The sequence below is a fragment of the Aulonocara stuartgranti genome (assembly GCF_965226115.1).
Source record: "Aulonocara stuartgranti genome assembly, chromosome: 9".
Taxonomy (NCBI): Eukaryota; Metazoa; Chordata; class Actinopteri; order Cichliformes; family Cichlidae; genus Aulonocara; species Aulonocara stuartgranti.
Genome location: NC_138960.1, coordinates 11,579,753 through 11,595,604, shown reverse-complemented (window position 1 = coordinate 11,595,604; position 15,852 = coordinate 11,579,753). Strand labels below are relative to the sequence as shown.

The following is a 15,852-nucleotide window of genomic DNA, read 5'->3' as shown; positions in this document are numbered from 1 at the left end:
TGATAAATACTTTATCATCCCATATTTAGGAGGCTCTTTTGTCACAGCTGTTGAAATGATGATGAAATAATAATAATAATATGTGGCAGAGGCCTTTCTACTAGATACATAATAGTTTAGCAAAATATAGTATTTGGTATGAAAGATTTCCTCTTTCTGTTCTTGTACAGCTGAGCTGAATCAGTCTTTTTGAGAAGGTGCTCCACTACCTGTCCGGTAAGTGGTATAGAGGGTGGTCAGGATTATTCATGATGCTTAACAGTTTGTTCAGTGACTTTCTCTTCACCAAAACTTCACATGTGTCCCGTCTGCAGCCAATCACAGAGCCAGCCTTCATTTTATTCAGTCTGTTGGTGTCACAACACACTGCTGCTCCCCCAGCAGACCCAGCAAAGCACACTGCACTCACAAATGACCACTAGAAAACGTTTAACATTTAACTGCAAACACACTGAAGTATTCCATATTCTTTAGTAAAAAAGAGAATCTGCCCATCCTCTTCTTGTATGTTGATCTCTCAGTTCAGCCTGCTGTGCAGACAACCAGGTATTTGTACTCCACCACCACATCAACATCCTAGCTCAGCATGTAGCCGTCCTCTTCCTTCTCAACTCGATCAACATCTCTCTGGTTTTAAGAAACAGAGGAGTTCTTCCAGACCGCTCCACAAAATCATCCAGTAGTGCTCCGTCCTCCTCCTGCAAATACATCTAACTAAACTATTAGTTGTACTGAAATCAGCAGCATTTTTTTTTTCATTTGAAATGTAGTATTACAGTCATACTACTGTTACTTTTACTGTATCGAAGCATTTTCATAATCCAAACAGTAACGTTTTAACTGACACAGTAAATAGTTTTATCAAAAAACTGCAACATCTATATAAGTATCCACTGTCAGGTATCACCTGGACTGGAGTTATTCCTTATGTCTTTATCTTGTCCTTTATAAGAAAGGAAAAACTAACATTTTCTCCAGAAATAATCATACAGTCAAAATGAAGCAGTTAATTGTATGTTGCACATGGTTAAAATGTTGATAACCCTCATAATTATTATACTAGTCAGTGCCATGGAAATATCACTAACGCGTGCAGATATGACAGTGCAGAAGGCGCTGTTTCTCTCTCCGACACTTTAGTTTTTAGAAGCTCACGTGTACCACCTTTCACCTGACAGCGAAGGCAACACGGCATGGCCGAGGTTTGCTTGTGGGAATTGTAGTCTGATTTGCTTGAGCCCTTCGTTGTGACGTGCCAGGCGAAACTACAAGTCCCAGATTGTTTAAGGCGGAAATAGCGAGACAAAACACGGCTAGGCTACAGCACAACACGGCAGAGAAGATGTCGCGTGTTGTTAAAAAGAGAAAACTGGACGAAATCCGACAGGATAGGCTTTATTTTGACAGCTATTCCGATGTGACTATCCACGAGGAAATGATAGCAGACCACGTCCGAACCAACACGTACCGGACGGCGATACTGAAGAACAGTGAGTCAGTTCGGGGTAAAGTTGTTCTGGACGTCGGGGCAGGAACCGGCGTTTTGAGCATCTTCTGTGCTCAGGCTGGAGCTAAAAAGGTGTACGCCGTGGAGGCCTGCTCAATAGCGGAGCAAGCCCAGATAACAGTCAAACACAACAACATGGAGGACAGAATTGAAGTCATTCGAGGAACAGTGGAGACGGTGGACCTGCCGGAGACCGTGGACGTGATAGTGAGCGAGTGGATGGGTTATGCCCTTCTGCACGAGTCCATGCTCAACTCGGTCCTCTATGCACGCGACAAGTGGCTGAAGCCGGGCGGCATCATTCTGCCGAGCAAAGCCGAACTCTACATCACACCTGTTATTGACCCGGTGGTGGAGGACCGCCTGCACTTCTGGTACACAGTCAAAGACCAGTATGGAGTGGACATGTCCTGCATGTCCGGCTTCGCCCGGAAATGTATCATGAACTCAGACATCACTGTTAGCTCTGTGACCTGCGAGGATGTACTCTCCCACCCGGCCCGCTTCGCCGAGCTCGACCTGCACTCGGTCACCCCGGAGGAGCTGCGGTCCGTGAAGGGCCAGTTCAGGTGCGAGTCGTTCGGCTCGTCGGCAGTGAACGCATTCTGTGTTTATTTCACGGTGACTTTCCCGTGCCCGGATAGCACGGCTCCCCTCGTTCTCTCCACGTCTCCGTGCAAACCAGAGACACACTGGAAGCAAGCGGTGCTGTACCTGGACGCTCCGGTGGAAGTGGTGCAGGACACACCGATTACTGGAGAAGTTAGAATGTATCCCTCAGAGGAAAACGCCAGGCATATATGTATCCACGTGGACTACTCTATAGGAGAGCAGAAGCGACAGTCCAAGACTTTTTCCATCCCTGATTGGAGCTCTGAGGCTCAGCCATAGCGTGCCATCAACACCAAAATGCACTTCATTCACCATGTGTCACACCTGTATGCCCGAGTCCTCTTATTGTGTCATGGTTATCCATGGATCTTAAAATTCCTGGGAAAATGAGGCAGTGGTGTCACTTTATAATATATTGGCAAAAATATAATATCACAGTAGGCCTCCCCAGCAAATGAATGGACAGCTGCAGATTAAGACACAGAATAAAGATTGGCCAAGGAATTTAACCTTTTTGTGCATGTGCATGTCTAAAAAGTAAAAGCACATTTTCTTTATTTAGTGTTTGGGTTTTAATTTTGTATGTTTGATTAGTTCTTTTACAATTCATTAATTGATTGAATCATTCATGAAATAGCCCCTGAAATACAAAAGGAAAACAGCCTGTTTATGCCCACATCTTCAAATGTCTTGTTTTTCTTGTCTTAGTAGAAAACACCTTCAAAAATTAGTTGTTTATCAATATGTTTAAGATGATTTAAAAGTTTTGATACATCAGTGTGTACTAGGAAGAAACCTTCAGAAAGTCTGGCTAAAAGAAGAGTTTGAGGTGAATTTGTAGCTGCTTGTAATCAGTCGCTCTGAGGCAGGTTTATAAAATGTTAAATTCAACACCATGCTGCAGGCATCTGATATTCTGATAAACTCGGCCATTTATATTGTGTGGAATCTCATCAAAATTCTGCATTCAAATGAGCATCAGACCAATATATTGACTTGGACTAGCTGCAGTCAGGCAGGAGGCTGCATCCTACATGACTTTGGCTGCTGTTCAGTTACTTTTTAATGAAGTACCAAATTGGCTCATTATTTTGGTTTAAAACTAGGCTGCACTGTCATCTGTTGATAGAAAACACCAGCCTAATAAAAACTTATAATTCTACTAAAGCATTCTACATAAAAAAGCACAAGATATCTTGCCAGTATACCTGTTTTTGAACAGTTTGAAATGATAGTTTTATAAACTTTACCAGGCAGGAGTTTCAAAAGGTAACTTATTTATTGACTGAAGAAAGAAAAAAGTCATCTGTTTATGTCGGAGTTTGCAGTGCTTGTTTTCAGGTATAATGCAAAACTTTGATTAGTGGGCCAGAATCAGATTTAGAGAAAAGATTCATTTGTTCTTAATTTGTGGGTCTCAGTCCTTTTTATTGCACTTTTTTATTAAACTTTATTGCATTCAATCACGACACACACCACTCACCTTAACACTGCTGAACAACGGCAGTTCTTAGCAACGACACTCCAGAATGGGGTAGCTCCCTTCAGCAGAACAAAGTGCCCCGCTGCTGTGCTAAAGAGAAAAAATACCTCCTCGCGAGACACGACAAAGACCCCAAAGCATTGGCTTGACTTTTAAACCTCCCGTATCCCCATCCGATCAGAACTCTACAGGAGATGCTGGGACATGTTGCATCCATATCCCAAAGTTCCCAAATGAATGCAGACTGCTCCATGCCAGACACCAGTGGACACAGGCAGAGGTTCTGTGCCCAAGGAGCAGGAATGACACCTACTCATTATTGGAAAGGCGAGCTGCTGTTTCTGTAGGTGCTTTGAATCAGAGACAATGTGTTGATTAAACCTTTTGTAAAGACTTAAAGCCAAAGCTTGTGGAGTAAGAGCATGCAGCCTCTCTGATGCAACAGTTAAATACAGATTCCTGACAGTGTTCACTGATGATTGTTCTTTCAGGCCCTATTATCACCTGGCATTCATGTGTTTCTGCATCATCAATACAAACATTACCCATTGTCTAATGAGCGTATGTAAAATTAATCATGAGCTGTAGTGTCTGCAAATCAATCCCATTGTGTATCAATTCAAAAAGAAGTGAAAAGGCCGAATCGCTGTAGCTAAATACCTGCTGTCCTTTTGTATTTATATTTTAATATCTTGTATATATTGCTATATGCAGTTCTTCTTTGCAACCCATTTTGGGCCAAACTTATATGCAGTTTTATAACAATGGAAAAATCTTCTGTCTGACATCTTACTGACATTCAATCATTTCTCCAATCGACTGCTTAGTGTGTTTTACAAAAGGAGAAGCAGATGCAGAAACATCATTTATAATATCCAGTTACTGATATGAGCAGCTTGAAATGTAACTAAGGTAACATACTGAGCTTATGGTCAGTTAGATGTACGAGCTTTATAAAAACAAGCCGCGTCAGTTAAAGTCTAAAGATGAAGTGTGCAACGGCACTTTAATAAATAGATATCCAGAATTAGAATTAATATTTGTATTTACTGCCAAATGTGCTTTACAAGCAGAACCAGGAAAAGAAATAGTTTTTATACTGTAGTTGTAAATTGATGTCTGTGGATAGGAGCTGGGCCAAACCTGGTTAAGCTCTTTTATCAGTCATTTGCTTTACTGGCAAACTTTTATATTACTGCTATAAAAGGGTCACAAAAGGGTTGTTTGCAATCAGAAACAAAACACGGTGAAATGCGATGGGCAGTGGTGCAATTTTTAAAAGAATTGTTCAAGAAGATGGATGGATGGATACTATCTCAAGTTTGTACACTTTGTTGTCTTGTATAGTCTCTTTAAATTAAAATTCAGCCTAATCTGATTCTGTTAATTTATAGAATTTTAAGTATAAAATGTAATATTTTATACTTAAATTGGTTTCAGAAAATGCGGGCTTAGTTATGACCACATCAGGTCATTGTAGTCAAATGTCAGATGGGGTTTCCACTGTGACGGGCTGTGTTCTACCACAGGTAGCGAGCTGGGTGGGTCTTTGTGAGTCGTTTTGCAGCACAAAAACTACATTTGTGTCCATACACTTTCCACACAAATTTAATTCTTCTTTTGCACCTGTCCTAATGCACACCCACAGAGACTCACTCTCTTCTTGACTTCCACAGGTAGCTGAAAAAAAAGCCCTGAGGCAGAACAAAGGAGGGTGTCCAGAGAATAGAAATGTCAAATGCAGCGCAGGCAGCCGCCGTTAAGCCCAGAATCGCACTCTTGCATGCACGGCCACTCTCGGCTGCTAAATGCTAAACTAATTGTGATCCATTCCTGCCTGAAATGATTTGGAAACCATTAGAAACAAGTGTTGAAACTCGAAATGGGATTATTTGGGTTGCATCGCACAGCAATTTAGGAGCCAATCAATAGACAATGTGCTTAATCTAACAGATTTCAAGACTCATTGTTCACTGGAGGTCTGGCGAGTGAGACGGAGACAGGACAGAGTGGGACTTGCTGAACTGGAATCACAACATGAAGCCATCTTTAGATTTAATTTTATCTAACTATAAATGTGATGTTATTAGCGTATAGCATTATATTACTGTGTATTCAAAATTATTTGTGTTGAAATGAAAATGTTTACTTTTGTAGCAAAATCATCAGTACTACTAAAATGCAGGATACAGTTATTCACTGTAAAGATGAGCAAATGAAAATGCAGGAATCTAGTACAGATTTATTTCTTGTAATAATAAAATTTCACAGTATAAAAATTCTGTCTTTATTTTAATCTAAAAGACTTAAACCATGTTGAATCACTGTGCAGAGTTCAAACAGTGAGGTCATAATATTGAAATGTACTGCTTTAAACAAAATGTCCCAACACAAAACTGTAAGAACGCTCACAGCCTTTTACATATGGATTCAAAAAAGACCAGAAATATATTTTATTAACTCACTGGCTCTATTAGAAGCCAAATTTAATAGTTTGGCACACAGATTAGAAATTTTGGGATTTTCTCCCAACCCTGCAATTGGATTGGCTCGAGCCTCTTTAAGTTGGACAGAAAACATCTGTGATCAACAACAATTTATCACGGCTAATCTTTCTGTATGATTCAAGCAAGATATCCTCATTCTTGTTTTGTAGCTTTTCCAAAGCTGATTTGGCCGGCCTCTATGCCCCAGGTCGTGTTCTAACACCCAGTCTGAGCTTTTTGGCATTCTCCAGCAGCTTCAGTTCCTTCTTTCCTCTGTTGCCAAAACTCTCCCAGTTCATGCCAAAGAGCTGTCCTGTGTCGTGCTATGATGCCGCCGACACTGAAACTTGCAAGTCTATTTTTGATTTCATCTCTCCATAAAATTAGATGAAAATTGTGTTTCCTCTATCTGCCTTTTAACAAACTCTGACTGTTGTCAGCAAATGGTCCTTTATTGAATCTTTCCTGACTGTGTCTACAGTTTGCAAAGAAACCCTCAGTGTATTAATGTCAAAGCCAACTGTGTTCCTACAGACTATGAATATACAGTTTTCAAATGTCTCTATAGTTTGGGGGTGAGGGTAGAAAGAGACGGGGAAAGGACGTACAATTAGACTTATACTCTGTAATTAGTGCAACAAATGTATGATATTAGTTAAAAACATATATAGTGCATCATCAAAAAGGGAATTCTGGAAATATTTGATGATTTAAACACCTCTAAACTAGTAATACTTTTTAATAGACTCCAGTAGCCACTACCGTTGAGGACATGTCATGAATTGATTCATGATGCAGAGCACTCATGCAGTATACCATCTTGTATAAGTGGAACTATTATGCCTTTCTACTGTCTAACAGTGCCAAAATCTCAGGCTTCAGACTGCTTTAAAAATTCAAGTTCTAAAGTTGTTGTTTTTTTCTATCTTTGCCTCTTTCTGATGTCATACAGAGAGGATATCCTTTACGATGGTCCTCAGGTACAGAGTTGTGGTTGCGAGCTCAGCAGGCCCTCGGACCAGCTGTTTGTGAGGGGCAGCCAATCGCACAAAAATGGACCTATTTGGAGCTGTAACCTTAAAGGGAGAGGCAATAAACTGAGGTTCCACTAAGGTCCAACACATGATGCATTATTACATTTTTGAACAGTGAATCATGCAAAACTACCCTGCTAGATTGTAAGTTTAAAATATATAGAGGTAGAAGAGAGCATAGTAGGCTATATATATATATATATATATATATATATATATATATATATGAACCCATTATATATAACGGGTTTTCATGTTACATGTTATTATGGTGATATGGTGGCTTTGTCCTTGAGTTGTCAGCCTGTAGAAAGAACACAGTGTACAGTTCCTCACATCTGAGCCACTCAGCTCAGTTTACAATGCTCTTATTACCCTGAAAATTAATATATTTTGTTTGACATCTGTATTAACAGCAATCCAGCTGAAGAAAGAAACCTAACCTAACCGTACAGAATAACTTTGATAAAAAAAGGCTTTTCACCAGAACCCGCAATGGAAATCTGTAAAACCAGTTCACACTTTATAAAATACTATTCGAAATGTGATGGATCTTAAGCTAGGCAATAGCTCACCTCCATATTCAACATTTCACTGCGACTCTGAGAGATCAACAAGTATGAATTATGCATTTTGAAACTTAAATAGAAAAATGTAAATCTGCGTAAAGTAATCTGGTTTGATTCGAGATAATTGTCAGTGTTGGAAGAAAGTAATTTTTCCCTGTTGATGTTTTTAATGATCAGATTAACATGCATATCAAAACACTCTTTATAGTTCAGCGTGGATCCTACATTTAATCCTATAAAAAGTGGAAAATCACTGACTGTGTATTTCAGAGCTGGATTCTGGTGGCACACGATATCTTATTGTAGCTGCTCATTCATCCTGATATGCTAATGACACCGTGAATAAGCCAATGGGATTCAATTCCCACAGTCGGTTACTGTAACCAATATTTCTGTCAGCATATCCTGTGAGGACAAATTGGGAGCATGGTATTGACGAAAGCTAATTTGGTGCAAGAGCCCTCAGAGTGGTGGACTTCATTTCTCTGGGGCCCAGCAGGCCAGACCATTTGTCATCATTATCATTAGCAACAGGAACTGAATAGAATAGAATAGAATAGAATAGAATAGAATAGAATAGAATAGCCTTTATTGTCATTGTACAGAGTACAACGAAATTGGAGTGCCACTCCCTTGGTGCAAGTTTCAATAATAAATATAAATGTAAAATATAAAAAGTACAAAAAAAAACAATCGTAAGTACTCAAACAATAGTATGTACAATATATACAGGATAGCAGCATTAATATAATGACAGTATGAATAGCAGCATAATATAATGACAGTGACGGTATGGAATAGGTTCAATTGTTTTTGTGCTTATTTACTACGGTGATAGCTCTGGGAAAGAAGCTATCCCTGAATCTGTTTGTCCTGGTTTTATGTGACCTGTACCGTCGGCCTGACGGTAATAGTTCAAACAGTTGGTTGCTGGGGTGAGAGTGGTCCTTGATGATATTGCCAGCTCTGCTGAGGTACCGAGAGTTTGCAGTGACCTCCAGGCTGGGCAGAGAGCAGCCAGTGATCTTCTGGGCTGTGTTGATGACCCTCTGCAGTACTTTCCTGTCTGCAGCTGAGCACCCTGCATACCATGTTGTTATGCCGTACGTTAGGATGCTCTCTATGGTGGCTCTGTAAAATGTCACCAGCAGCCTCTCCTCCAGGTTGTTCCTCCTGAGCACTCTCAGAAAGTGGAGACGCTGCTGGGCCTTTTTAACCACCGCTGTAGTATTTGCAGTCCAGGAGAGGTCATCAGATATCTGCACGCCCAGAAACCTCATGGAGTGTACCCTCTCCACACAGCTCCCGTGAATGTAAAGTGGGGCCGGGTCTGCTCTGCACTTCCTGAAGTCCAAGATAAGTTCTTTAGTTTTCGTGGTGTTCAGTTGGAGGTTGTTAACTGAACACCACTCAGTCAGTCTGTTGACCTCATCTCTGTAGTCCGACTCATCCCCCCTTGAGATGAGTCCAACCACTGTGGTGTCATCCGCGAACTTTATGATGGTGTTTGAGAGATGGGTAGGGGAGCAGTCGGATGTGTAGAGCGTAAACAGGAGGGGACTCAAAACACATCCTTGTGGAGACCCGGTGCTGAGTGTGATGGTGCTGGACCGGTGGGGGCCGAGTCTGACAGACTGTGGTCTATTTGTCAGGAAGTCCTTGATCCAGAGGCAGATGGGGGTGGAGAGTCCCAGGTGAGACAGTTTCTGGACCAGGATCTCCGGGATGATATGATTGAATGCTGAGCTGAAGTCCAGAAAGAGCATTCTCACATAGCTTCCTCGGTGCTCCAGGTGACTCAGCGCAGTGTGGAGCGCTATGGTGATAGCGTCCTCGGTGGAACGATTTGTCCTGTAGGCAAATTGGCAGACCGGCCCTGATGTGCTGACAGACCAGTCTCTCAAAGCACTTCATCACTACAGGCGTAAGTGCAACAGGCCTGTAGTCATTTGGGCTGGCCACAGCTGTCTTCTTGGCGATGGGGATGATGGTGGAGGTTTTGAGGCAGGGCGGGACGGTGTTTGATGACAAGGAAAGGTTGAAGATTTTAGTGAAGACTCCGGTCAGTTCGTCAGCACATGCTCTGAGAACCTTTCCATGTATTCCATCAGGACCTGCCGCCTTCCTGGGATTCACTGACCTTAGAACACACCTCACTTGGTGCTCCCTAAGTGTTAGTGTGCCAGTGCTGGGGGCGGGTGGAAGTGGTGTGGCAGCTGAGGGCTTGGTCGTCTCAAAGCGGGCGAAGAAACGGTTTAGATCCTCAGCCAGTGAGGCATCAGTCCTAGATGTTGCCTGGTTATTGCTTCTGTAGTTGGTAATGTGATTGATCCCCTGCCACATTTTTTTGGGGTCGTTGACCCATGTGCCTACTGCTAAACCCCAAAATAACTGTGCTGTTCCACGTCCACATATTTTTTTCCTCAACAGTAATAAAACCGTAGACTTATTTAAATGAGAAACAGTATTTATTCTGCCCCTGAGCTGCAAATCTCAGCAGAGAAAGCGACTGCCTATCAGAAAAGCATCCAGCTGTAGGCACTGAGGCATGACTTCATGGACGGACACACACCGCACAACAAGGACAGATCTGGATGGCGCCTGTTAAGAAAGTAAATCCCAAATCACTCGCAGGGGCACGTAAATCTGAACGGGATGGCCCTGATTCACAATCAGCCCGAGGCAGGCGGCTCTTTGCCTGTGAGCAAAGTACAAATCCACCAAACTGTGTGGCCACATCCTCCTCCCCCTCTTGTTCCCCACTAATCCGTTTTCAATCATGCACTTTTTGGATTATGCTTTTCTGTAATTCTTCTCAGGTATTGTTTTATAACTTAATATGATATTTCAATTTGGGTGAGTTGGGTTATGGGTTTAGGACACCGTGCAGGATTGGATAAGCAGCAGAGGTCTGCAGGCAGCAGATTGGAGCGGAGGGTTAGTGCCCGACTGAAAGGAGCACGATAAACGTTTGACACAAAGTCCGAATGGAGCAGGTGCATAATAGTGGTGAGGCTGACCTGATTCAGTCTTTTCCAAACGCATCCCACCTGGTGACGTGAGCCCTGTGTTGGTCCTGACACTTACTCACTGTCTCACCTCCAAAGAGACACATAGATGCTTTACATCGCAAGCTATGACTCCCTGTCATCACTAAAAGGTGATTAAAACTTGAATAATAGTGATTAAAATGAGATTCCCTAAATTTCCTTCCTCAACTTAGTGACTCAACTGGCTTATTGTTGAGATTTCTAGCCTTGAAAACTCTGTTTCTGACTCATATGCTGCCTTGGAAGCCCACTCCCTCAGCTGTAACTGCTAAAGATGCAAGACAAGTGAGCAAATAATGCAATATTCTCCAATATGAAAAGTAAAAAAAAACAAATCAGGCAAGAGTTGTTTCACGGCATGCTTCTGTTTGATTTATCAGTTTATTGACTTGCTTAACCCCTCTAGTGTTGCAATATGTTGTCATTCACAGCTTATATAATCCATTGTTCCAGCTCTTTGCATAGCAGCATAAGTTTTACATGTTTGTCTACTCAGACGGTACACCTTTGACTTTTAACAACGTGACTTTAAGCAAACAAAACACCTCTCTGGAAGCAGCTGCTCGAAATGAAGACTAACAGAATTACTGCCAGCCGTTTTTCCATAGAGCTTTTTTCTTTTCCCACTCAGTAGCGATGCTCCTGTTTCCAAAGTTTTAATGCTGTCACATATTTAGACAGTGCATTTCCTACTTAAAGCCATATAATTGTAAAAAAAAAAAAAAAAAATTAAAAAGAAAATTAAAAATTAAAGAATATGTATATTTCTGTTCATGGTTGCACTCAGTAGAATTAAACTTCAGGTGAAAGCCAGTTGTCAAAGCCTCACCACCTCATTGTGTCTGAGAGCAGTGGGTCTGGCCACTCTGCCGTCTCCGAGGATCTTCTTTTTTTTTCTTTCTTTTTTTAAGGGGCCACTCGAGGTATCTCTGTGTCTCTCCTTTTTTTTTTTTTAAATCTTTCTTTCTTTCTTTTTCTTTTTTTTAATAACCAAACGATTTAAAGATACAATTACTTTGTGGGATTTTCTCCTGGAAAAATCTCCACCTGTGTGTCCAGGTCTAAGTGACGTTGCGTCGGTGCAGGGAGCTCCTCTCCATTCCCCGGGAGCGGCAGAGACAAGCGGGTCGCGGAGTGTGCCGTTCTCGCGCCGTGCTAAGATGTCCCGTTTTAAAGCGGATTTATTTGTCTGCAACAGGCTACATTACCGGCTGCTACCGACGGAATGAACCACCGAAGCCCAAGGTGAGAGGCTCAGGCAGCCGATTTATTTCTTTAATTGATGTCCAGCTGGATGGAGGGGCGCATAAACTTTTGAAGCTTCGCTACGACGCGCGCCAAGTGGGCAACCAAAAGGTGCGTCGTGATAAGAGAAAGTAAGGCGACTATTTTGAGATCACATGCTATTTTTTTTTTTTTTACCTTTCAGGTTCTCTTTGCTGTGCTTTCATTCGGCACCACACTCTCCCGTGCGGAGAGATGCTCTAATAAAAAGCGGTACCTTTTCTGTGGTACATCCAGTATGAGATCAGGTGTAGCCTGAATGCCGCTGTCCTACTAAGAAAGTGCTGTTTCACACTTTCTTTGAACAGAAAGATTTATCTTAAAATCTTGCTCCAAATCACTTGTATACGTTGTTTAAAGGACACGTGGATGCGCTGTAGGTGCACAGAACCAAAGCAGGAAGCATTTCCACGTCTAACTCGAAACGAATCAGCACTGCTGCGTGCCGATATTCCCACTTTAAAGTCAAACTAAAAATTACAATAACGCTTGGCAGACACTTGTCATCAAATACTTTTTTTTTTCTCTCAGGCTCTTTGATCGATATTTTAAAAAAGAAGAAAAAAGCCCAACGAACGTTTTCTATGAAGTCTGTGTGTCTGTTCTTTCCTTTTAACCACATCCTTGAACATCACCAGCCTTAACACAGGTTGGTTTCGGGTAGGGGCCTGTCTTGGCCTTTAGAGACTAGATAGACTGTAGACACTCGTTCAACTGTAAGGCTGTCAAGCTACTGTGAGGTTAACCTGCGTCATGACCTGTCATGACCTGACTCCTTAACATCCCGTCTTCTCTTGCTCCTTGTGTTAAGGGGTGATAATACAGAACACACTGGGCGCTAACTAAATAATAATTATTATTATTATAATTTTTTTTAAAAAGTAGGTTATGAGATCCTTAAATTAATATAAACAACGTTGCTTCTTCACCCACAGGTGTTAAACTTCGAATGTTAAACTCTGATAAACAGATTTTTGTATTATTTATATCTAAGTAATCCCACGGACGTATTCACCCACAGTAACTGAGTTTTAAAATTTTAAAATAGACACTTTCAGTGGAGCCTTCGCCCTTATTTGTTCATTTCCATTTTTTTTTCAGTCTTGGTTATATTATGCTAATCTGTCCCAATTTACACGTATTTGGAATTAAAACAGCCCGTTTAACGAGGCGGGACCAGTGAACGTATGGTACCACTGTTTTTATTTGCGTCAGAGGGATTTTGGAGCAATTACGCACCATTTTGAATAGTTACAACACACATTAAATTCGCTTTACTAGAACTATAGCTAATAAATCTAATTATAAATAAGATCCTGGCATTTCAACACGTTCACACTTCACAATGGCTTTGCATGTGAAATCAAAAGCACAAATATTGTTTTTTTCTTCTATTTTTTTCCTCTCACATGCTCGGATGGCTGTTAAGTAGTAATCACCAAGAGTATGATCCCCCCTCTATTTTGCCCGGATGCAATCATTCCTTTGAGACTATATTCACGCCCACATTTGTTGGATAATTTAACTCGATCAGCCGACTCGTGTGAACTCAACCAAACAAGGTTCAACTACAGACAATCCCCCTCCCTTCTGAGTTTCTAACGGGTCCCGAAAGAGGATTGTGCGTGTTGATGTCTGTGAAGAAGGGGTGTGGGTGGGGGGTGGAGGAGTATGTCGAAGTGGAGAAGGGCTGGAGGGGTGTGGAGAAAAACCATAGGTATGCGTGTGTGTGGGGGGGAAACACGCTGAGTGTGCGTCTCATCTAATAGAGCCTCGGAACGCATTATCTTCCCCGTCATCTCCGTCTGTGCGGTTGGTGCTGCGCCTTGCTGGGGAAACGGCCAGGAGAAGATGCGTTGATGCGAGCGGATATTCTCAGCAGCCGAGACTAATTGTCTGTGATTCATGTCCCTGTTGAGTGGCTGAAACCTATTCATAGCCAGGGAGAAGGAGAGAAAGGGGAGAGTGGGGACGGGATCCGCGCAGAGATCCGCTCTCAGCAGTCTTTGGAAATATAGGAAGCAGATCACAGAGAGGAGGAAAGCGCGCCAGCAGGTCAAAGTTTCTTTCGCGGTACTGCGTGTGTGTGCGTTTGTGTGTATGGGATGGGGTGGGGGGTTCCCTTTTCCGTGGACATCATTGTGCTTCAGGTTTGACACCGTGATGGAATGACACCAGAAAAGAGGATGATGGACACTTTGGCACCGGAGTCTTGCTCAGAGATCCCCCGCGTTTCCAGCAGGCGCGGTGCTGACCGAGCCCTCAGGACGGTGATCAGTCATTTGTTTTGAAGTGGCAGGAAAATCCTCCTCTTGATTGAAACAAGAGCGAGAGATGGTGCGCGCAGCGATTCCTCGGAGACTGACGTGCGTACTCATCACGTTCCCGTTAAGGAGCGCGTCTTAAAGAGCTTCATTCTTCGTTCATGTTCATTCTGCTGCTCTGAACTTGTTGAGCGGCGTTAAAGAGCAGCGGGACTCCCAGAGAGGCACTCAAAGAAATGTGAGTTTTCCATTTGCTTGTGAAGTTTACTTTTTCTTTTGTGCGTTGAGGAATAATTTTTACACTCCGGTTAATAAATTCTAACATTGCTGGAAGTTGGTGAGTCTGGTTTATATGCATTTATCTCCAGCAATAAACAGCTAAGGATGGGGCAGGCAGCTGTTGGGCTTTGGTTTCTGGACAGCTTGACAAAGTTTAAAGCAAAGAAGACGTGTTAACATGTAGAAATAAGGTGCCCTTGAATTCATCCAAAAACATGACACAATTTCCTCAGGTCATTTTTTAGAGGCGCCCCCTTGTGGAACTTATTACAACGTCCTTGCTTCACTGCCATGTATAATTATATTAGTGTCACGCTGCAAGCAGTTACTCCACCTTTAATGCATCCTTGTGTTGTCTCTTGCATTTAGAAGCTTTTTTGGTATATTTGGTTTAGGTGTTGGTCACTTTTGCACATTTGGTAGCTCCTGGTGTGATTTAAAGATGCTTCCTAGCCCAATGAGTGACACCAGGTCTGTCACAAAGCAGTATGTGGCAGTACAGTTATGCTATTTTTTTTTAAATAATAGTTATAATCTTCAAGACTAGAATGGCTTCACCTTGAATTAGTCTAAAAAAAACCCTTGCTGTTTTAAGCAGATGCCTTTAACCATTATCATTAAACATGAGCGCTCTTTGGTTCAGGCTCCATCCAAATTCTGACTGGAGGATCACAGTGTGCATTGGAGGGTTTCTGGATTTAGTTTACACTTCATACACAGCATCAGCTACACTTGTTTTTGGCATAAATGAGTGACTGATATCAGATTTGAAGTCACTTTGTGCTTTATGTGCTTTGTCATTTATATCTAATGCTATCAAAAACTCGTAGGTAACACTGAGCCATCATTTGTGTGCTCCAAGCGTCTGTCGCTTTAAACTGTGTGACTATTCCAACCTTTTCACAATACTGTCAGCTTGAGAGAGCTACCTGGGTGAGCACATTCTTCAGAGCTAAAGTGGACATTTTGAGCATCGAGACATGTCACTGTGGTTGCAGAATAATGTGCTAGCAGCCTTTTTAGGAAAAGTGTCTTTAATAATGCATAAGGTGTTCCTGTGTCGCAAAGAGAAGCATGCTCGGTGGCGAGGGGAAGCAGAGAAAAGGAGGAGGGAGGGAGGGAGCAAGTAGGAGTGATCTTGTCTCACTGTCTCATCGGGTGCCCCACGCGCTGCTCTATATGTGCAGCTGGAGTAACTGACGCCCGAGGGCGTTCAGCTCGACTTGGGTCAGCATCGCCACAGTCACCCTGTCAAAAGTGCTGCTCCCGCACACACAGAGCACA

The 15,852-nt window shown here is 42.3% G+C and overlaps 2 protein-coding genes across 8 annotated transcripts in view; both read left to right on the top strand.

The window, feature by feature from the left end:
- The first annotated feature begins 1,269 nt into the window (after positions 1-1,269).
- On the top strand, positions 1,270-4,980 carry prmt6 (protein arginine methyltransferase 6). The gene has a single exon (XM_082546415.1). It carries the CDS (start codon positions 1,343-1,345, stop codon positions 2,396-2,398), a length of 1,056 nt encoding a protein of 351 aa, XP_082402541.1. The 5' UTR covers positions 1,270-1,342; the 3' UTR covers positions 2,399-4,980.
- A 6,649-nt stretch (positions 4,981-11,629) lies between these two features.
- Positions 11,630-15,852, top strand: part of ntng1a (netrin g1a) — a 125,463-nt gene continuing 121,240 nt past the window's right edge. For 6 of the 7 annotated variants that reach the window (XM_082547009.1, XM_082547008.1, XM_082547003.1 and 3 more), the window contains exon 1: positions 13,590-14,527. The gene's annotated coding sequence lies outside the window, so the exon portion shown is untranslated. Of the gene's footprint in view, positions 11,987-13,589; positions 14,528-15,852 lie in introns of those variants that run through there. The other variant, XM_082547004.1, reaches the window with a different exon arrangement.